The 25,112-nt window shown below is 22.7% G+C and overlaps 1 protein-coding gene across 1 annotated transcript; it reads left to right on the top strand.

Moving 5' to 3' along the window:
- The first annotated feature begins 20,119 nt into the window (after positions 1-20,119).
- On the top strand, positions 20,120-24,137 carry LOC124924628 (CASP-like protein 5A1). The gene is made up of 3 exons (XM_047464641.1): positions 20,120-20,248; positions 20,349-20,426; positions 23,961-24,137. Exons 1-3 carry the CDS (start codon positions 20,120-20,122, stop codon positions 24,135-24,137), a joined length of 384 nt encoding a protein of 127 aa, XP_047320597.1.
- Positions 24,138-25,112: the final 975 nt, after the last annotated feature.

Here is a 25,112-nt window from a genome sequence, read left to right as displayed (position 1 = left end):
GGGTGGACAACCTCGGCATTCATCTTTGTATTCAGGCAATCTGTCGAAGTTGAGGCCTATAATCAATGCGTACTCTTTCAGACCAAAAGTATATTCCTCCCCATTAAAGTTGAAAATCATCCTATTAAAATTGGCCTTCACCTTCCAAACCAGTAACTGATGTAAAATGGTCCCTGAGAACAACAAGTCTGGGACTCCTCTCAATAAATACTGAAATTGGGAATTTAGAGCCCTCTCCATAAGACCCAGCGCTTCAAACCTATCAGATACTTTTTTCAAGGCTAGGACAGATTTCAATGAAATCTTACCAAGAAAATCATAAACCGTGAAGTCTGCCATCTACAAAAGGGAAAAGAAAAACAACAATGTTTGTGAAAACATTTCACAACAAATATAAACAAACGAGAAGAAAAGCAACCGTCAAAATAGCTAGAAACAATTGTCAGATGCGTCAAGCAGCTGCTTGACGCAGCTGCTAGACGCAACCTAACCCATAAACCGTGCATGAACCATTTGAAATCAAGAAGCATCCTACCCTAATTCCTAACATAAAACATGCATGAACCGTTTGAAAGCAGGAAGCAACCTACCCTAAAACCCTAACATAAAACATGCATGAACTATTTTAAAGCAAGAAGCAACCCTAAAAACATAACATAAAACATGTATGAACCATTTGCAAGCATGAAGCAACCCTAAACCCTAACATAAACCATGAATGAACCATTTGCAAACAAGAAGCAACCAACCCTAAAACCTAACATGAACATAAACAAACATAACTAAAACTAACCTCATGAAGTCAATGAATGAACGAGAAGATGAAGACGAAGACGAGCAGGAAGAGACGTCGAGGCAGGTGCGTCGTCGAGGCAGGTGCGTCGTCGGGTGCGAGAGAGAGAGAGAGAGCATGAATAGTGGTCGAGGCTTATTTGGGTTTTTATATAAAATAAAAATAAATGTGACGCATCGTATCCTACTTGACGCATCCGAGTTGACGCATCGGAGTTGACGCATCCGAGTTGACGAATCGGAGTTGACGCATCCGAGTTGACGCATCGGAGTTGACGCATCCGAGTTGACGCATCGGAGTTGACGCATCGGAGTTGACGCATCCATCTTGATGCATCGGAGTTGACGCATCCGAGTTGACGCATCGGAGTTGACGCATCCATCTTGACGCATCCATGTTGACGCATCCATCTTGACGCATCCTACGTGACGCATCCTACCAAACAAACAACCTGCATTCAACGAATCAGCGAATCAATGAGGAACGTTCTGTAAATGAAATATACACGAACTGAATAGGAAATCGAAACAAACAATAACGAAATAAACACAAAATATAGTGGAATGGTCGAATGAAATGTCAATTTGTTCGAAATCCTCAGCGCTGTGCAAACTCGTCTCCATTGGATGTTCTTCGAAGCTATAGGTCATTGAATATGTTGCCATGGTCGACGGTGCCTCTTCGATTCGTTCTTCATCGCTGAAAAAGAAGAGAAAATCTTCTCCGCCACCATTAGGGTTTCACGGCGGAGAAGACGGGAAGAAAGGGGCTGGATGAGAGAGAAACTGAAACGAAAATGAAAAAAAATTAAGTCTTTATAGGGTTCAGGGTGCGTGACGCATGGGTAAAATGGTCATTAAAAAATTTGGGGGTCACCAGCGCTATAAAAATTATCCCCCGCACCGTACGCATTTAGCCCCCTTTTTGGGGTCATTTCCTCAAATTTCCCTAGTAAAGCTATGTAGCAATAACATACAAAAGAATTGTTGATCAACTGTGACATTTATATTAAACATATTTTTCTAGAAAAAAAATGGTATAAGTAGACCAATACATTGTAAACTTTTTGTACTACCTATAATTTTTTTTTTACTGTATAAATGTAATATTTCTTTAAATTTTAATTTAATATAATATATATTTTATTTAATATTTAAAAAAAATGACAAAACTTATATTTATTTACTCTTATTTTATTCATAATTTTCTTATTATTAAATTAATTCTTAATTTATTTGTAGTAAATTAAAATGTTTTTTTTACTTTTCTCTTCATATTTATTAGATATGTCACTATATTATTATTTTTAATTTTATATTTTTTCTTTACTTGATTTGTTTAATAAATAATTATATATATATATCAATAATTTTATTTTTATTAATTATTTTATACTATATAATTAAATTTTAAATTTTAAAAATATTTTTTCTCTATAATTAAAATTTTTAAATAATTTTTAAAAAAAATATTTTTTTATATATTCGAGTTTATATATACAAAATATATACCATCACAAAATTATAAATTGAATTCAATAATCACAAGTGGTGTATTCACATATCGAACTTGAGATTATATTTTGTGTTTTAGTTGATGAGTGTGAATTTGAGTGATTAAGATAATGGTAGTTCGAATTGAATCAAATGCACAAAATGAGGGTATAATGTGATCGATAATGACGAATAAGTTAGAGAAAAATGACCAAAATGAAGGTAGATGTTGGTTGATAATGAGATGTAGCAAAAAGTTAATATTTGGTGTTCAAATTTTTTATTATTTACTCATTTTCATATATGTTTTATGGTTGCAATTGCACAATATTTAAATGTCTATTTAATAGTTTCTCTTACTTTATAATGGTGACTTTATTTGAAAATAATCTCACTTTGAAAAACAATCTTTTTTGTTAAAAATATTATTATTTTTTTAAATATTTTATTTTAATTTAATTGAAATAATGGTTTAGATATATTTTAATTATATATATTAACAAATTTAATAATATTTTTTGTTTAAACAAAATTTCAATTTTATCTATTTTTAAATAAATTCTTACAAATTTGTTTTTATATTTAATTTGAATTTGTTTAAAATTTAAAAATTAATTCTGAAAAATATAATCTTAATTATTAATTTTAAAATATGTTTTAAACTTTAATATAAATAATTGGTGTTTATAACCCTATTGATTTTTATTGTCTAACATTTTTAATTTAATATATTTAATTAATTTTATAAAATTTAACATATTTAATTAATCATTTAATGTGCTAGTTGTATTAATAATATATAATTTATAAGTACTAGACTTTCATAAATAATAATAGTATGGTTTAAAAGTGTACTCTAATGCAACATATTCCTAAGTATTTTCCATGAGGTACAATGCATCACAAAACTAAAAATACTTTTTATAACTAAAAAGAATAATATATATATATATATATATATATATATATATGGCTCATTGTATATGACTCATAGGATTTTATTATTTAGGTCCACTCATATATATCATATAAAATGAGCTATAAATATGGGTTATATATATATGGCTCATTGTATATGACTCATAGGATTTTATTATTTAGGTCCACTCATATATATCATATACAATGAGCTATAAATATGGTTTATATTTGATTTAGATAAACTAAATCAGATTTCAGATTTTTTCTCTAGATCATAGTGCATAATTATTATTATAATATTAAATCAGCTTCATTCAGGTAAAATCAAGTCTGTGAAACGCAACACAAAAGAAGAAGACATTTTACATCAGTTATATCAGCAAGTTAGTGAAACTTGCTTCACTTCACTTTCACTCTGCTTCATCATTGTATCGCTTCACCCTTGCATCAGTTACATCGAAGTCAATGAAATTTGTTTCACTTCACTCCGCTTCATCACTACATGAGTTACATCAGGAAGCCATATAAACTTGCTTCATTTCACTCCGCTTCATCACTCTACTTCACCACTACATCAGTTACATCAAGAAGTTAATAAACTTGTTTCACTTCATTCTGCTTCATCACTCTGTTTCACCACTCTGTTGGCTTTGACTATTGGATCTTTCTAAGAACAACTATGAAGATATGAAACTCTGGAAAATAGATATTTGCTAAAGAAGAAAAAGTCTTGAAAAAACTTGAGTGTTGTATATTCAACCTTTACAACCAATCCTTATATAGGAGTAATTAGCCTAGAACCCTAAATTGCTTATAGATATAAGGCCCAAGCCCATTAATAATTAAATATACCCTAATGGTATAAAAGACAATATAAATATACCCTCCTAATGGTATAAAAGACAATATAATAATATAATATATTATATTGTATAATATAATAATATATCAATATAATATATTATTATATTATATACAGTAACATCAATAAAGGCCTACAACTTTATATTTTCTCACCATCAATGCTTAAACTCACACACTCTACTTCACCATTGCATCAGTTACATCAGTGAAACTTGTTTCACTTCACTCGCTTTACATCTACTTCATTATTAATAAGTTTATTTAAAATTAAAGAAAAAGAATATATATATGAGAGATAAAATAATAAATATTAATTAGGAAAAAAATTTAGTAATTATAAAATAAGAGATAAATTAGTAATTTATATAAGAGAAAATTTTGGGATTATTATATATGATTATTATTATTCAGTAAAAAGAAATTTGTAATTTTATTTCCATTTAATAAATCATATTAAACGTTATTATATATATTATGAGGAGTGATAGAGAAATGGAATTTGGTGAGGGACACCTTCATTAGCTGTGGAAAATATAAAAGTGGGAGGAAAGAGAGAAAATAGAGAAATTATTTGATTTTTTCAGCGAATAAGATTATGCCACCTCATTCCCTCACCTAATCATTTCTCATATATTATATAGTATTATTTTGTATATTATAAATATTTATATATAAAAATAAGAGTAATGATAGGGGGAGCGAAAGATTAGTAGCGAATGAGGCAGCGAATGACGTGGAGCGGTGATTAGACTTGCTGACTGACTCGGTATATGTTTTTTTTTCTTTTATCTTCGTTAATAATTTTCTCTCTCTTTCCATTAACATTTTCTCTCTCTGTATTAAATAAGACACATTCAATAAAAAAATCAATTATTATTATTAAAAAACACTTAATAATTTAAAAAACACTTAACAATTTTTATTATTATAAATATTCTTTTTTAAATTATTGTATATGCTACTATAAACACGCATTTTAATTATTTATCTCTCTCAATAGTTTATTTTCTTTCATTTATTGAAAAAATTAAAATTTATTTTTAATAATAAAAATAACTCAAATTAAAATAAATAATAAATCATTGTTTTACTTAAAATTTATATATAAGAAAATAAAAAATATTATTTTTTAATTCAATTAACTAACTAATTGATTCAATTAATTTAATAATATATATTAATAATAAAAAAAAATTATTAATTATTTTAAACTCTTAATTATTGTTTATCTCTTTTCTCTCTTTAAAAGTCTCTTTCTTTCTTTTCATGTCTGTGATTTATTAGAAACTCAATTAATTATTGAAGCTCAATCAATTACATAATGGTCAATCAACTACAAAATCTCACTCTACCACATTCAACTAATAGCACATCATGTTAGTTATTATCTGTTAGTGGTTTTTTATTTATGTTGAATATTAATTGTTTGTGATTTGAGTTGTATCTATCTTGAATATTAGTAATTTGTGGTTTGAGTTGAATCATATTAGTAGTTAAAAATTTGTCTCTTAGTGGTCCAATTTAAAATGGAGTGAAAGATAACAAAAATGATGTGCATCATAACCCATCTTCATCTAGTTCTCTTATATGTAAATAAAAGAAAATAAAGAGGAATAAATAATTAAAATGCGTGTTTATAGTGTCATATACAATAATTTAAAAAGAATATTTATAATAATAAAAATTGTTAAGTGTTTTTTAATAATAATAATTGATTTTTTTTTATTGAATGTATATATAGAGAGAGAAAATGTAAGTAATGGAAAGAGAGAGAAAATTATTAACCAAGATAAAAGAAAAAAAATAAACATATATCGAGTCAGCAAGTCTAATCAGCCCTCCACGTCCTTCGCTGCCTCATTCGCTACGAATCTTTCGCTACCCCTATCATTACTCTAAAAATAAATAAATTATTATTATTAAATATATAAATATAAAAATTATTAATAAATTTATTTAAAATTAATAAAGAAAGAGAATATATATATATATATATATATATATATGAGAGATAAGATAATAAAAATATTAATTAGGAAAAAATATTAGTAATTATAGAAAGAGAGATAAATTAGTAATTATTATAAGAGAAAATTTAATTATTATTATTATAAACTAGAGTTATTTCCCTACGTTGTAAGGGTCATTGTACACATGATAAATAATTTTTTAAAGATAAATATTATTGATTACAATTTAAAATAAAATAAAAGATAAGTGTAAATTAATTACACTATAACGTTAAAATTATAATATTATATAAATCACACCACCATTCATGAATATTAGAGTGAGTTTAAAAGAAATGACATATTTTTATACTAATAAATTATATTTTAAATATTTCTTCTCATTTTTATAATATTAAATACTTTAAAAGATAAAATTTTATTTTAAACTTTTAAGAGAAGACTCATATAATACTTTTAAATATGACAAATTACAAATATAAAAAATGTTTAACAAAAAATTTAACTGAAATTAATCATTAATAAATAATCAAAAATTTTTAACAATATAATAAAAAAATCTTATAAATAAAATAAACAAATAACAATTACAGAATTAAAGGAGATGAGAGCACATGAAGTCGCTCCGATTATGTGAGACCCAACTTTTACTATCTATGAGCTATTTTTATGACCTTACATTTTAGAAGGTTAACTGGACATGGGAGGCTTTCAAGATAAATTGGTTCAGTTCCTACTGTAATTCATAAGAATATATCCGAGCTTTTCCTGACCTTTTCTCTCTTGCTTATCCAATTTTTTATATTTAATCGGTCCACCTCATTATCTGGATCAATTTCAGATATAAAAACTTTATTTTTGACCTAAAAATATTATAATTTGACATATTATAATAAATAAATATATTTATCAAACAAATTTTAAAATTAATAAAAAAAATTAATATAAATTTAAATAACACCATTATATTATATTACTCAACTTTTAGGTGCTAAAATTTAGCTTCACAATTACTTCTTATCCTTAGAATAATTTGTCGAACTATAAAATGTGAAAATATTTGCATTGTTTTTATTATAAAAAATAAAAATATATTTTTAAATATCTTAAATCAAAGATTATAATATAAAAAATATCATAGTTATAAAAAAATATGATCTTTAGGCCCTTTTTTATATACAAAAAATAAAACAATAAAAATTAACTAATAAGTTTTGTTTACAAAATACAAACTACATTATCAAACTATTTAAAAAAAAATAAATTCTTTTAAAAGGTTAATCTAAATATTTTTAGAAAAATAAAATAAAGTTATAAAAATTTCAAAATTAATGTAATTTTCTAATTAACTTTTAATGATATGATATTTATTTTAGATTCATTATCTACCTATTTATTATTGAATTCCAAATTCAAGAAAAATAATAAAAGAAAAAATATAATTCATATATTTATATACATAATCAATCAAAAAATATAATTAAATTATAAGATAGAAAACAAAAAGTGAATAAAAAAATAAATTAAACTTAAAATAATATTTAAGAAATTTTGATAAAAATAAAAAAAATACAAATTTGGTACATCAAATTTAAAATTACATTATTATTATTATTATATAATAAATGTTTGAAAATATTTAAACTTAATTTAGATAATAAAAGTTATATTATCTTATGTCATTTTTTTTAAATCATATAATTTTTTTTGATTTTTTTATATTAAATACTTTTTAATATGAGATAATAACATTCAAATTTAATATATATATAATTAAATAAATAAATAGTATTATGAGTTTATAACTATAATTTTAAAAATAATTTATTTTTATTTAATTTATTTAAACTTAAAATAAAAATTGAGAAAATTTGATTGAAGAAGAAAGATAAAATTTAAAATTACATTATTATTATTATTATATAAATAAAGGTTATATAATTTCATATCATTTTTTTACATTATATAAATTTTTTAAATAAAAAATATTATATAAATTTGTAATTTTAATTATAAAAATTATTATACCCATATAAACATATAAAAATGTACTATTAACAAAAACATAAAAAATTAAATCTCACTCTAAAAAAATAATTAATCTTTTTTTTTTTTTTTTGATGTAGGGTAAATAAAGTATATATTATTATTTTTCTTATATTAAATTAAATCTCTCAACTCTAATTTAATTTATAGACATTTGTAGATTTACTGGATGGTTCTTAATTCTTAAAAATGAGATTATTGACTCTAATTTTTAGTTAATTTTTTTTTTTCGTCTTAATTTCTTGTGTCAAACTATTATGCGAATTCTTTGAAATTTTATATAATCTTGTTGATTGTTTTTTAAAAAATATTTTATTTTATGAATTATTGTTATACAATAATAAAAACAAATTCATAATCAAATGAAGATAACATTACTCTTCATTTTAAGAACTTCATAAAAAAACAAAATTAGAATTCATTTTATATAAAAAAATAACATAATTCAATAGTCAATACCCGATTTTAACTTAAAAAATGAATAAATATAAATAAATTATATTGGTTTCAAACTTAATTTATCTTTTGAATGATGTTTGAAAAAATGAGGATTGTTATTATACTTCTAAAATATTTTATTAAATATATTTTTTATTTTTATATATTTCTAAATGTAATTAAAAAATTAGAATCTTTTTTATAGAAGGCTAAGTTTTGTTAGTAAAATTTTCATCACAAAAGAAACGAAGTAATTTACTCGAAGATAAGAGAGTGGATAAACTCATACGGGATGAATGATATAATAGTATATAACACATTTTACCTATCGTTGATATAGTTTAATATTATAGTTTAGCATTTAAATAAGTATTTATAACCAATTTTCAAAAAATCTCTTTTTTCTAAGACCAACCTAGTCCAAAAAATTTGAAAGTAGGTCTTGGAAAATTTAGATTAATAAAACTCCTTCACTAAATTATAAAAAAATTCTCTTAAATAGTATCTTATAAAAAAGAAGATTAACCAAATGATACAAATTCTATATTTATAATCAAAGATTAAGTGAGTATTAATATATTTTGTTCAATAAAAAATATATCACTACTACTAATAGTAACTTAATTCTAATAATAATATTAACTTAAAAGTAAGATATATGTTTATATAATATAAAATATGTTTCGATCATATGTATATTAATTATTTTTAGTTGTTAAAGTTGACTGCATCAATTTTTTTCAATGAGTTTCAATAAATTTAGTAAAAGAATTGTTAAGACCTTTGTATTTTTCATAAAGTTAGAAAGGGTAGATATACAAGAGTCAAGACAAAAACAAAAAAATTTTAGAGATAGATCACACTCAGTCATTGTGAAGATGAAACTACGTGGTAGTAGGGTAAATACCAGTATTGATAAAATTCAAGAAAAATGCAGAAAAATTATCAAATAATAAATAACTGTAATAAAAAAATATTGTCCACAAATAAATAATTTCTTAAACAACCAAATTAAGAAAATTCTCTTACAAAAATTCAAACTAAAAAAATAGTATTATTTAAAGAAAAAATAAGTTGGACTTTATAAAGTGAGATAGTATTGATATACAAGAGTCAGAAAAAAAATATTTTAGAGATATAACTTTGTTTGAAAGTTTAAATCACACTCGGTCATTGTGAAGATAAAACCACTGTAGTAGTGTAGTAGAGTGATTACCGGTATTAATAACATTAAAAAAAATGCAGAAAATTACTAAATAATAAAAGCTGTGATATAAAAAAAATATTATCCCAAATAAATAGTTTCTTGAACAACCAAATTAAGAAAATTCTCTTAAAACAATTCAAACTAAAATAATAGTATTATTTAAAGAAAAAATAAGTTGGCTCAATCAAATTCTCTTTAGACCTTTGTATTTTTAATAAAGTGAGATAGTGTAGATATACCAGAGTCAAGATAAAAATAAGAATATTGTAGAGATAAAACTTTATTAAAAAGTTTACATCACACTCGGTCATTTTGGAGATGAAACCACGCTTTAGTAGAGTGATTACCATAACATTTAAAAAAAAGGCAGAAAATTATCAAATAATAAAAACTGTGATATAAAAAAATAATATTGTCCACAAATAAATGATTTCTTGAACAACCAAATTAAAAAAATTCTCTTAAGCAATATATATAAATATAAAGATTAGAGATAAAAAAAATTTAGGTACGAAATTAATATATATAGATTTTAGTTGAGAGAAATATTTAATATTGTTATTTAAAATATTTATTTATATATAACCACCTATTTAAAATAAATAGTCTTAGCTTACCTAATATATATATAATTTTAAATTTTTATATATTATGATAAGTAGAAAGTGAAAAAAAAATTAATTAGAAAAAAAGAGTAATATTAGGAATTAATTAGAAAGATAAATTATGAAATGAAAAAATTCTTGAATATAAAATAATGAATTGAGATAGAAATCATAATGAATTTGTGTATAAATCTTCGTATTCATCTATTAAACATTATTATATATTGTTATTATATATATATATATAAATAAATATGTTATGTAATATTATATATTTTAATATAAAAAATATTTTATATTATTAGTGTGAAAAAATATAAATATATATATAGTAAGAGTAAGAAAAAAAATACTTAATAATCTATATATATATAATGATGCTTAATTTTTAAAGTGTCCGGATTGCCGGGTCGAGAGCTGTGGTTAATTTGGATACTTGGGTCGGATTGTGGGTTGACCCGTTTTTAAATTTAAAACGGTTAAAAATAAAATTAAAAATGCTAAAGGTATGTTTCGAACTTGCAACCTAACAAAATAAGTATAACTCTTTAACCAACTAGGCTACAAAGACTTTATATTTTAAATTCACCACCAAATTTGATAAACGCGAGACCTTTTAATATTAATATAAGTTCAACTTTTTAACTAACTAATGTATATATATAATGATGCTTAATTTTTAAAGTGTCCGGATTGCTGGGTCGAGAGCTGTGGTTAATTTGGATACTTGGGTCGGATTGTGGGTTGACCCGTTTTTAAATTTAAAACGGTTAAAAATAAAATTAAAAATACTAGAGATATGTTTCGAACTTGCAACCTAACAAAATAAGTACAACTATTTAACCAACTAGGCTACGAAAACTTTACATTTGTAAATTCAACACCAAATTTGATAAACGCGGGACGTTTTAATATTAATATAAGTTCAACTTTTTAACTAACTAATCTATATATATAATGATGTTTAATTTTTAAAGTGTCCGGATTGCCGGGTCGAGAGTTGTGGTTAATTTGGATACTTGGGTCGGATTGTGGGTTGACCCGTTTTTAAATTTAAAACGGTTAAAAATAAAATTAAAAATACTAGAGGTATGTTTCGAACTTGCAACCTAACAAAATAAGTACAACTTTTTAACCAACTAGGCTACGAAGACTTTATATTTTAAATTCAACACCAAATTTGATAAACGCGGGACGTTTTAATATTAATATAAGTTCAACTTTTTAACTAACTAATATATATATATAATGATGCTTAATTTTTAAAGTGTCCGGATTGCCGGGTCGAGAGCTGTGGTTAATTTGGATACTTGGGTCGGATTGTGGGTTGACCCGTTTTTAAATTTAAAACGGTTAAAAATAAAATTAAAAATACTAAATGTATGTTTCGAACTTGCAACCTAACAAAAATAAGTACAACTCTTTAACCAACTAGGCTACGAAGACTTTATATTTTAAATTCAACACCAAATTTGATAAACGCGGGACGTTTTAATATTAATATAAGTTCAACTTTTTAACTAACTAATCTATATATATAATGATGCTTAATTTTTAAAGTGTCCGGATTGCCGGGTCGAGAGCTGTGGTTAATTTGGATACTTGGGTCGGATTGTGGGTTGACCCGTTTTTAAATTTAAAACGGTTAAAAATAAAATTAAAAATACTAGAGGTATGTTTCGAACTTGCAACCTAACAAAATAAGTACAACTCTTTAACCAACTAGGCTACGAAAACTTTATATTTTAAATTCAACACCAAATTTGATAAACGCGGGACGTTTTAATATTAATATAAGTTCAACTTTTTAACTAACTAATCTATATATATAATGATGCTTAATTTTTAAAGTGTCCGGATTGCTGGGTCGAGAGCTGTGGTTAATTTGGATACTTGGGTCGGATTGTGGGTTGACCCGTTTTTAAATTTAAAACGGTTAAAAATAAAATTAAAAATACTAGAGGTATGTTTCGAACTTGCAACCTAACAAAATAAGTACAATTTTTTAACCAACTAGGCTACGAAGACTTTACATTTTAAATTCAACACCAAATTTGATAAACGCGGGACGTTTTAATATTAATATGAGTACAACTTTTTAACTAACTAATATATAATGATGTTGAGTAAATGGATACTTGGGTCGGATTGTGGGTTGACTCACCCATAAACTTAAAACGGTTAAAAATAAAATAAAAAGTATTATCCGTAATTTTTATTCACGGTTTTTATATTATTACTCGTGCAAATGCACGGGCTAAATGCTAGTTAGATTAATAATTAGATTAAGAAAGAGAGTCAAAATATATAAAAAAATTAATTTAAAAAGTAGAGTAATTTATAGAGTTAATTAAGAGAGAGAAATTATGAATTGAGATAAAAATAATTTGTGTATAAACCTTCATATTCATCTATTAAACATTATTATATATTGTTATTATATATATAAAAATAAATATGTTATGTAATATTATATATCTTTATGTAAAAAATATTAATAAAAAAATATTTTATATTATTAGTGTGAAAAAATATAAAAATTTATATAGTAAGTAGAAAAAAATACTTAATAATTAGATTAAAAAAGAGAAATATATATATTACGAAAGATATTTATTCTCATACTTAAAATGCAGTAAACATCTCAGTAATTTATCTCAACCCAAAAACTCAAACTCAAAAGAATATTCTCAGAATATTTATTTTTATAATAAATTTTAATTTTTTCAATATTATCTATATATTTATCTAAAATTATAAATTGAACTCATAACTTTATAACAACTTATTAATTACTTTTAAATTCTCATTCAATTATTTATACAACTGCATAAAATAAATTAAACATTATTACATAAACACAAATTACATCTCACAAACAAAAAATACAACAAAACAAATTTTATTAAAATTATCATATATATATATATATATATATATATATATATATATATATATATATATATATATATATATATATATATATATATATATATATATATATATATATATATATATATATATATATATATATATATATATATATATATAAAGATTAGAGATAAAAAAAATAAATTAAATACGAAATTAATATATATATATAGATTTTAGTTGACAGAAATATTTAATATTGTTATTTAAAACACTTATTTATATATAACCACTTATTTAAAATAAATAGTCATAAAATATTTATTTATATATAACCACTTTTAAATTTTTATATATTATGAAAGTGAAAAAAAATTAAATTAGAAAAAAGAGATATTAGGAATTAATTAGAAAGATAAATTATGAAATGAAAAAATTCTTGAATATAAAATAAAGAAATTAATTTAGAAAGTAAAGTAATTACATAGAGTTAATTAATGGAGAGAAATTATGAAATGAGATAAAAATTTTAATGAATGTGTATAAACTTTCATATTCATCCATTATTATATATATTGTTATTATATATAAAAATAAATATGTTATGTAATATTATATATTTTAATATAAAAAATATTTTATATTATTAGTATGAAAAAATATAAATATTTATATAGTGATAGTAAGAAAAAATATATTTAATAATTAGATTAAGAAAGAGATGTAAAATATATAAAGAAATTAATTTAAAAGGTAAAGTAATTTATAGAGTTAATAATTTGTGTATAAACCTTCATATTCATCTATTAAACATTATTATATATATTGTTATTATATATATATAAAAATAAATATGTGATGTAATATTATATATCTTTATGTAAAAATATTAATAAAAAAAATATTTTATATTATTAGTGTGAAATATATAAAAATTTATACAGTAAATAGAAAAAAATACTTAATAATTAAATTAAAAAAAAGAAATATATATATTATGAAAGAAATTTATACATCTCTAACCCAAAAACTCAAACTCAAAATAATATTATCAGAATATTCATTTTTATAATAAATTTTAATTTTTTCAGTATTATCTATATATTTATCTAAAATTACAAATTGAACCCATAACTTTACAACAACTTATTAATTCTTTTAAAATTCTCATTCAATTATTTATATAACTGCATAAAATAAATTTAACATTATTACATAAACACAAATTACATCTCACAAACAAACAAAAAATACAACAAAACAAACCTTATTAAAATTATCATGAATTAAACATATAAATAAATTAAAATATAAATAAATAAAATATGTAAATAAATTAAAATATAAATAAGTTATATAAATTAATTAAAAACAAACTAAAATGACTTAAATGAAAGTTTTGAAAACCTTTTGAGTATGTGAAAAATGTTCCTGCATATTTGGGTTTTGAGGAGAAAGATTTTGTAAAAAAACTTAAAATGCAGTTGAGTGACCTATAATGGAGTTGTTTGTTGGTGGGTTGGAGATGATCTTATATTATGAGAGAGAAAATAAGGTAAGATAAATAAATTAAGAAAGAGAAATTACTTGAATTTTGTGAATGATTGTAGAGTTAGAAGCTACAAAAGGAGACCAAAGATGTTTTTGCAGCTACCTGAAATGATCAAATTCTTGAAAAAAAATAGAAATCAGTGAAAACGGATTGTTGAAACATAACGTAATGCAAATTCAATTATTGAAAGCTAGCATGATATTGATAGAGATATTGAGAAGATTATGAATAGAGATAGCACACGACAAAGGAGATTCAAGAAATAAAATACTCTGTATATGAAGATATCAATCTTCTCTCTTCAATTGAACCTCATTAATCTAAGATTATTTATAGGAATAAAATATTTGGATGGAGTAATACATTGGTTTAATTGTAGTTATATACGTTGATATAATCAATATTTATTTTATTGCTAGTTGATATTATCAATATTTATTGCTAAATTCAATTAATAGATAATTATAATATGATAACGGAAATTTTTTATTTTTACATATTTTTAATTAATTATGATATGATAACTGAATTTTTTTTTTTTACATATTTTCATTAATTATATATAATAATTGAATTTTTTTATTTTTATATATTTTCATATTTAATATTTAATGCTAAACTGAATTAATATAAATAAAATAATTTTATAATAAATATAATATAATAACTGAAATTCTTATTATTTTTATAATTTTTTATAATTAATATTAATGCTAAATTCAATTAATAAAAAATATTAATATATATATATATATATAAGAGTAACTGACATAGATAATTATGAAACTTAGTTAATAGAATTGATAAAAAAATATATATTTTATATTATTAGTGAGAAAATATATATATATGGTAAGGGAAATAAAAAAATTAATTAATAAAGATAAATGAAGAGAAAGAAATATATATATCTAACCCATAAAAATGTAGATCATTTTAGAGAGAGCGTGATGTACACCTCCATTATTTCAAAATTAAGCGTCATTAGATATTTATGAAAGAGAAATTAAGAGAGAGAAAATAATCCATATAAATTATAAAAGAAATTTTTAAATAATATAGTGAATAAATATAATTAAAAAGAACAATGATTAACTTTTTAAATAATATATTATAATTAAAAAATATGTCTGTACTATTTTTCTATTTAAAATAAGAAGATTAAGATAGAATTATAAAGAATGACTAACTATTTAAAAAGTTAACAAAATATTATGAATATGTCTCTTATATATATATTTTAATAAAATTAAAATATAATTAAATAAAAAAATTCTAATATTTTTTAAAAGGTTTATACAAAATTAAGAATATATGCATGTATTCTTTAAAATAAATTATATACTATAAGATATCAATTTAAGAAAAAAAAAAAAGAATGCAAGAGATCTTACAATTAAGACCGACGTGATAGCGTTCAATGAGTATTATCACGTCCAATGAGTATTTTTATCATAACAAGAACTTTATCTAATTGTTGTGCTCAACGGATAGTAACCACACATTCACGTTCAACGAAAGCAAGTAACAAAACTCATAATTATTTTAGCCGAATGCACTATTTACACAAGGCCATTGCCTTCTTTTCTTAGATCGACATTTTGTTTTGCAAGAGCTAAATAAAAATATATATTTTAATTTAGAATACATTTAATATATATATATATAATAATACTACATCATATTAATATAACTAGTAGACAAATAACGGTTAGAGAACAACTATTAGAGAAGTCCACTTATTTTATGAACATATCTTCAAATACTGGATCTACATAAAATTTGTATAAACATATATGGTCATTATAAACCAAAGGAAAAAAATGTACACATTTCTAAAAAAAATAAAAAAATAAACAAATATTAACTCCATAAAAAAAAAAGAAAAACATATTATTAAATTATGGAAAACCAAATCTATATTAAAATGTTTTTAAGAATGGTTATAACATACACTTAAAATAGACATTAAATTATAACGCTACACATTAAAGGTTATGTAAAATAAAAAACTTTAGAGGTAGCCACCAAAATACTAGAGTCTTGTTCTCATACGAAATATCTTCATATCCAACTTTTTGATCTGCGATTTTTTTCCAAACTCTAGCCATTCAGTGTTCCTCATCAGTGAGGGTACACCATTTCTTCTTCAACGAGACCAGACGAACAGTTCCTTTGACGAGCATAAGGCAAAAATTTTCCTATACCTCCTCAACTTTGCAATTCTTCCTATGAAATTCTACTAAATATATGAAGAACTCCTTAGAATTCACAAGAAGGGCCTCCACAAGCTTCATTGGCCTCAAACCTCGCAACCCAAGATTGATAATCATATTAAAATCGCGGAGAAATCCAACATACCGACACATAAAATTTCAAAAATATTTTTTTTTGGGAAAAAAGAAATATCTTTGAGAAGAGCTAAGAAATGTTAGCTCCTTATACACAGTTAAAAGACATGATCACCAATAAAAAATTAATAGAAATAATTTTTTTAGATTATATATGGTAAGGAAATATATATATTATATATATAATACGGGAAAACAAAATTAATTAAGAATGAAAAAGTGAGAGAGGATGAAGAAAATACGAGTGACTTGTTGAGGTGTGGTTGTTGCTGTTGGACTTTGTTAATTTAAGATTATTTATAAGAAGAAAAAATATTTGGGTGGAGAAGAATATGAAAAGTTGGTTTAATTGTATATAATTATAATATAAGTTGATGTTGTTGGAGGTTTTATAATTAATATTTAATGCTAAATTAAAATTTATTAAGTTATTTTATCTTAAACTACATTGATTAAAAGTTTTATAATTAATACTTAATGTTAATTCATTTAATGAGAAATTTGAATTAATATTTTATATATATATATATATATATATGGTATGAAAAAATAAAATTTAATTAGAAAATTAAAGTATGAAAGATGAGAGAAAGTACCTGAGAGCATGTCCTGTTCACAAGATCTGCGGCTCTTAAAGGTTGTCCTTTCTTTCCGTTTGAGGTGTTCCTTTGTCGAGATTACTTCAACATTCAACCAAGGGCACAGGGGTTTCGAACATCTCTTACGCTAATTCCAATTCAAAGGAACGAAGTAAGTCGACTGATAAGGAAAAGAAGGTCGACCATCTGCCTATTTTTTTTTTCAATCTTCCACCCTGCTGAAACTAAAAGCTGCATATGTTGTATTTTGGTCTCCACTCAATAATTAAAATATTATTTTTATTTTATAATATTTTAATATTTTAAGTATTATAAAATTACATTTTTAAAATTATTATAAAATTACATTTTTAAAAATATTAAAACATTTTAATATAATTAATAAAAAAAATATTAATTTATTTAAAATATATATTTATTAATTAAATATATAACTAATATTCTTATATTATATTATATTATAAAATTTGAGAATTTAAACCTTTAAAACGTATTAATATAATTAATAAAAAAATAATATATTAATTTATTTAAAATATATATTTATTAATTAAATATATATATATATATAACTAATATTAAATAAATTAAAATATAAAATATTTTTATAATTTAAAATATATTATAATATTAAAAACATTATAATAATAAATTTGAGAATTTAAACCCTTAAAAACGTGTTAATATAATTAATAGAAAAAATATATTAATTTATTTAAAAAATATATTTATTAATTCAATATATATAACTAATATTAAATAAATTAAAATATAAAATATTTTTATAAATTAAAATATATTATAATATTAAAAACATTACAAATTATAAGAATAAATTTGAGAATATATAATTAATTTTCTTATATTATAAAAAAAATTGAGAATATATAACTAATATTTTTATATTATAATAAAATATAAAATATTTTTATAATTTAAAATATATTATAATATTAAAAACACTTAAAAATAAGAAAAAATAGGGGAAATATATTAATTTATTTAAAATATATATTTATTAATTAAATATATAACTAATATTTCTATATTTTAGAGCATATTATTTGGTGAGGGAATGACTTGCCCTGAAAAAATGAAATAATTTTTTTTCTTTTCTCTCTTTCCTCCCACTTTTACATTGCCAAGTCATTCCCTTATCAAATTTCCTCACCAAATTTCCTTTCTCTATCACTTCTCTATATTATATAATAATTAAAAAGTCAGGAATGTAGGATGCACTGCCTCTTTTACTTTTATTTTTACTTTTACATACAACCCAACGCATAAAATAAAATAAAAACAATTATATGCCCTTTTACACATACAACCCTTTTACAACATATGCTCTAATTACTTGAAGTGAAATATACTTGATGTGTAGTGATAGTTTACTTTAAGCAGTAATATATAATATATATATATATATATATATTCTTAATTAGAGATCATCCATTGGGTATGAGTTAAACAGCCCATTTAATAAATAAGAAATATATTTGTTTTTTAAAACATAAATGGACTTAGAATAGTGGTCCATGATAGAATATGAATTTATTTATATAGGTTATGGGTTTAAATCTCACCATAAATATTTTTTAATAATTTTTTAAAACTAGAATTATGGCACCCAAAATTATTTTTACCTATTTTTAGGTGGGTCTAGAGCAGCCTAGAACTCGGGACCGACTCTACTTTACTAAGGTTGTTTTTATCCAATATTTCATTATAGCATTAGTCAACTCTAGTTATACAACTGTAACCCTTAAAGTGAATTTGGTACCTAATTATTTTAATTAGGTATAAATTCATATTTAATATTTTAAAAATTATAAAATTTCACATTTATAATATTTAACTAACTTAATATATATATATATATATATATATATATATATATATATATATATATATATTAAATAAATTAATAACTTTTTAACAACAAATTTAACTATTTTATTTGGATAATTATTTATATGTTTTAAAACATATTTTAAATAATTGACATATTAAAATTTATATTTATACATTTTACATTTTAAATAAATTTAATACATTTAACTTATTAAATTAATTTTAAATTTTAAATTAAAATAAATTAATAATTATATTTTATAATTTTAACTAAAAATATAATTTAATATGTATAAATAAATAATTAACATAAGTATGTCAAAATACGATTATTTTGACACGATGACACAATTTAGTCGGAATGACAAGAAACACAAATTTAAACACGAGTTAGCACGATACGTATAAACTTGTAGACACGAAAAAAGTCTGTGAATCATAATATTTTGAGTGGGTTAAGACACGATACGACACAGATAAGACTGTGACACGACACAACACGACACGATTAAGAGTTTAACACGATTTACCCGAGTCGAATACGAACGTTTATGCACGATGTGCATCTCTAATTCTACCAGTTACATTGTTGCAGCCCTAGGCACCCAATGTCTAAGGAATTTCTCAATGGTCTGTTTAGAAGTTTATGCCCTTTATGTGGGAGGAAGGCTGATGAATGGCAAAATTGTGATAGTGATCTATTTGGGTGATTTTGTAAATAAACTTTCAACTAAGAATTGTGATGGATTATATAAGTTTATTATTGGTCTTTTTTGTGATGGTACAGATTGCTCCCACTTTCACTTTTTTGTGTCTCCGCGGAGTTTCACTTGCTATCCGTAAAAGCCTACATGTTCAATGTTCTGTAATTGCTTGTGCACAGTTGGAATCGGCTATAGCATTGACTTACATGAGCTGGTTGGCCAGTTTTCCATCATGTTACTCAACTTTTTGAGTTTGGCTTTCAATTAGACCGACTATATATAATATGCCTTGAGTGCACCAACTTCAATAGATAAATAAATACTAATATTAATATATATGACTTCAAATTTTCATTAAAGCCAATGTAAGCCATATACCAACATTTATCAAATTTTAAGTGTATTATTTATAAAGATCAATGCAGGAAAATTTAAACTTTAGAGTAATTTTTATCCTTGATTCATTCACATTTATATTAGGTATTGAATGTTGTCTATGATGGTGCATCTAGATTAGAACTGGGCAATGGGTTGGATAAATACGAACCGACACGATTCAACACGAAATTTTTACGGAACGACAAAATACGATATTATCTCACTTAGGTATTGGGTTGACATAATACAACCACGAGACAACACGATCAAGACACGATTATAAGTTTATACGATTGTAACACGGTTACTAGTCAACACAGACACATCACAAGTATAGACACGACACAAATATAAGCACGACACGAGCACGAGTATACACACACGAAACGACATAAACACAATTAGTCATATGACTTAAGTTACTCACATTAACATTCTCTAAACTATTACATTTTTATTCCATTAATAAATTATTTAATTTTATAAATATAATAATTATAATTATAATTAAACATACTAAAATTCAATAAAAAAATATTAACTTAAATAATATAAATTAAAATATAAATAAAATAAATAAATTATATGAATAGAGATGTGAGTCTATTAATAATTTTTTTCAATATTACTTTTATTAATTGCTTATTAGTTATTTATAATTTCAATTATTGTTAATACATAAAATAATAAATATATAATAATAATTTTAATTTTAATAATATATATTTATAATTGGATTAATTGCTACCCACCTTTCCTATTTTCTTACTCAAACTACTCACTCTTATTTTTACATTATCAAATTATCAAGTCTCTTCCATGTCTCCTATTATTTGATCACATATTTAGTTCTTTATCATCAATTTTTTTAAAAAAATCTTAAATCACTCCAAAGTTTTACAAGTTAATAAAAAACTTTACGTAACAAAAAAATTTATAAAATAAAAAGATTAAAATAATATTATAAATTAAATAAAAATATAATTTATAAAATTAATACTAATACAAAAAAAAAAAAAAATACAATAGTGAATAGTTGTAGAAATTTATGTTAAGTTAAAAAATTTGAAACAACTTTTAATTATATATCAATAATGATAATTTTTTCCTAAAAAAATATCCACTACTTACCATCATAATTGATTAATATTTGAATATCACTAAATATTTATATATAAAATCTTAAATCACTCTAAAATTTTAAAAATTAATAAAATATTTAAAAAAAATATTATTTTATAATAAAAAATCTCCACTACTTTTAATTATTTATAATAATAAATATTATATACCTAATTAGGTATAAATTCTTATATAATATTTAAAAATTATAAAATTTCACATTTATCATATTTAACTAACTTAATATATATTTTTAATAATTAAATAACTTTATAACAATCAATTTAACTAATTTTATTCGAATAGTTATTTTATGTTTTAAAACATATTTTAAATAATTGATATTTAAATTATTATTTATGAAACTATATCTTAAAATTTATATTTACACATTTTACATATTAAATAACTTTTTAAATAAATTTAATACATTTAACTTATTAAATTAATTTAAACTTTCTAAATTATAATAAATTAATAATCATATTTTATCATTTTTACTAACAATATAAATTAATATAAATAAATAAATAAATAAATGAGTGTGTCAAGACATGATTGTGTTGACACGATGCCAAAATTTAGTCGGAATAACATGAAACACGAATTTAAACACGAGTTAGTACGACATGAATAAATTCGTAGACACGAATAACACGACACGAAAGAATCCGTCAATCATAATATTTTGAGTAGGTCAAGACACAATATGACACAGATAAGATTGAGACACAACACAACACAATACGATTAAGAGTCTAACACGACTTGCCCGAGTCGAATACGCATGTTTATGCACGATGCCCAGCTCTAATCCAGATAAGTATTCTCGTCCTCAAGCAAATCAGGTCTTCTAAATGTAATACTAAGATTAATAATTCAGGCATTGGGCTCATTGAATCTAGTTCTTTGTGTTTAATTCTAAATATTTGATTTCTCATGTGAAGAAAACTCGGGATAAAAATATAAAACAAAAATAGAAACAACAAGTGTTTAAATATATAGTTAGATTTATCATTTCACACAGTAAATTTGTTCCTCATAATGACTTTTACATGAAAAATTCCTTAAATTGTGTTTTGTTATGATTTGTTACTCTACTAAGTGCAAAAGGAAGAAAGAGGGAATGTAGATGATAAACCAAACTTGAAACCTTTAAGCTTGACTTTAAACAATAAAGTTCTAATCTACATCATAGTAATAACTTACAGTAATAATTGATTAATATTTATATATCACTAAATCATTTAAAAACTCTTAAAACACTCTAAAATTTTAAATTTTAATAAAAAATATTTATAAAATAACTTGATTTATCATAAAAAAATCTCTATTAATTTTAATTATATATAATAATAAATATCATATACCTAATTATTTTAGTTCGGTATAAATTCTTATCTAATATTTTAAAATTTGTAAAATTTCATATTTAAAATATTTAACTAATTTAATATATATAAATATATTAAATAAATTAATAACTTTGTAACAACAAATTTAACTATTTTATTTGGATAATTATTTATATGTTTCAAAACATATTTTAAATTATTGACATATTAAAATTTATATTTACATATTTTACGTATTAAATAAATTTAATACATTTAACTTATTAAATTAATTTAAATTTTCTAAATTAAAATAAATTAATAATCATATTTTATAATTTTTACCAAAAATATAATTTAATATATATAAATAAATAATTAACATGAGTGTGTCAAAATACGATTGTGTTGACACGATGACACAATTTAGTCGGAATAACACGAAACACAAATTTAAACACGAGTTAGCACGATACGAATAAACTTGTAGACACCCAAAAAATTCATGAATTATAATATTTTGAGTGGGTCAAGACACGATACGACACAGATAAGATTGAGACACGACACAACACAACATGATTAAGAGTTTAACACGATTTACCCGAATTGAATACGAACGTTTATGCACGATGCCAATCTCTAATTCTACCCGTTACTTTATTGCAGCCCTAGACACCCAATGTCTAAGGAATTTCTCAATGGTCTGTTTGGACGTTTATGCCCTTTATGTGGGACGAAGGCTGAGGAATGGATAAATTGTTATAGTGATCTATTTGGGTGATTTGGTAAATATACTTGCTACTAAGAATTGTGATTGATTATATAAGTTTATTATTGGTCTTTTTTGTGATGGTACAGATTGTTCCCACTTTCACTTTTAGTTCTGCTTGTGTCTGCGCGGGAGTTTCACTTGCTATCCGTAAAAACCTACATGTTCAATGTTCTGTAATTGCTTGTGCACAGTTGGAATCGGCTATTGCATTTGCTTACATGAGCTGGTTGGCCAGTTTCCCATCATTTTCCTCAACTCTTTGAGTTTGGCTTTCCATTAGACCGACTATATATAATATTCCTTGAATGCACCAACTTCAAGAGATAAATAAATAAATACTGATATTAATATATATGACTTCAAATTTTTATTAAAGCCAATGTAAGCCATATACTAAAATTTATCAAATTTCAAGTATATTATTTATAGAGATCAATGCAGGAAAATTTAAACTTTACAGTAATTTTTATCCTTGATTCATTCACATTTATGTTAGGTATTGAATGTTGTTTTTGATGGTCAATCAAGATTAGAACTGGACAATGGGTTGGATAAATACGAACTGATACGATCCAACACGATATTTACGGAACGACACAATACGATATTATCTCATTCGGGTTTTGGGGTGACACGATACAAACACGAGACAACACGATCACTACACGATTATGAGTTTATACGATCGTAACACGGTTACGAGTCGAGACAGACACATCAGGAGTATAGACACGACACAAATATAAGCACGACACGGGCACGGGTATACACACACGAAACGACATAAACACAATTAGTCACATGACATAAGCTACTCACATTAATATTCTCTAAACTATTACAATTTTATTCCATTAATAAATTATTTAATTTTATAAATATAATAATTATAATTATAATTAAACATATTAAAATACAATAAAAAAATATTAATTTAAATAATATAAATTAAAATATAAATAAAATAAATAAATTATATGAATAGAGATGTGAGTCTATTAATAATTCTTTTCAATATTATTTTAATTAATTACTTATTAATTAATTATTTATTTATAATTTCAATTATTATTATTACATTAAATAATAAATATATGATAATAATTTTTATTTTAATAATATAATAATATATATTTATAATTGGATTAATTGCTACACACCTTCCCCGTCTTCTTACTCAAACAAACTACTTTTAATTATATTAAATAAAAAATTTATAATATAGAATTATAATAATT

The sequence above is a fragment of the Impatiens glandulifera genome, chromosome 2 (assembly GCF_907164915.1).
Source record: "Impatiens glandulifera chromosome 2, dImpGla2.1, whole genome shotgun sequence".
In the NCBI taxonomy this organism is placed as follows: domain Eukaryota; kingdom Viridiplantae; phylum Streptophyta; class Magnoliopsida; order Ericales; family Balsaminaceae; genus Impatiens; species Impatiens glandulifera.
The sequence above is the reverse complement of the archived record's forward strand: the minus strand, read 5'-3'. Positions and strand labels throughout refer to the sequence as shown.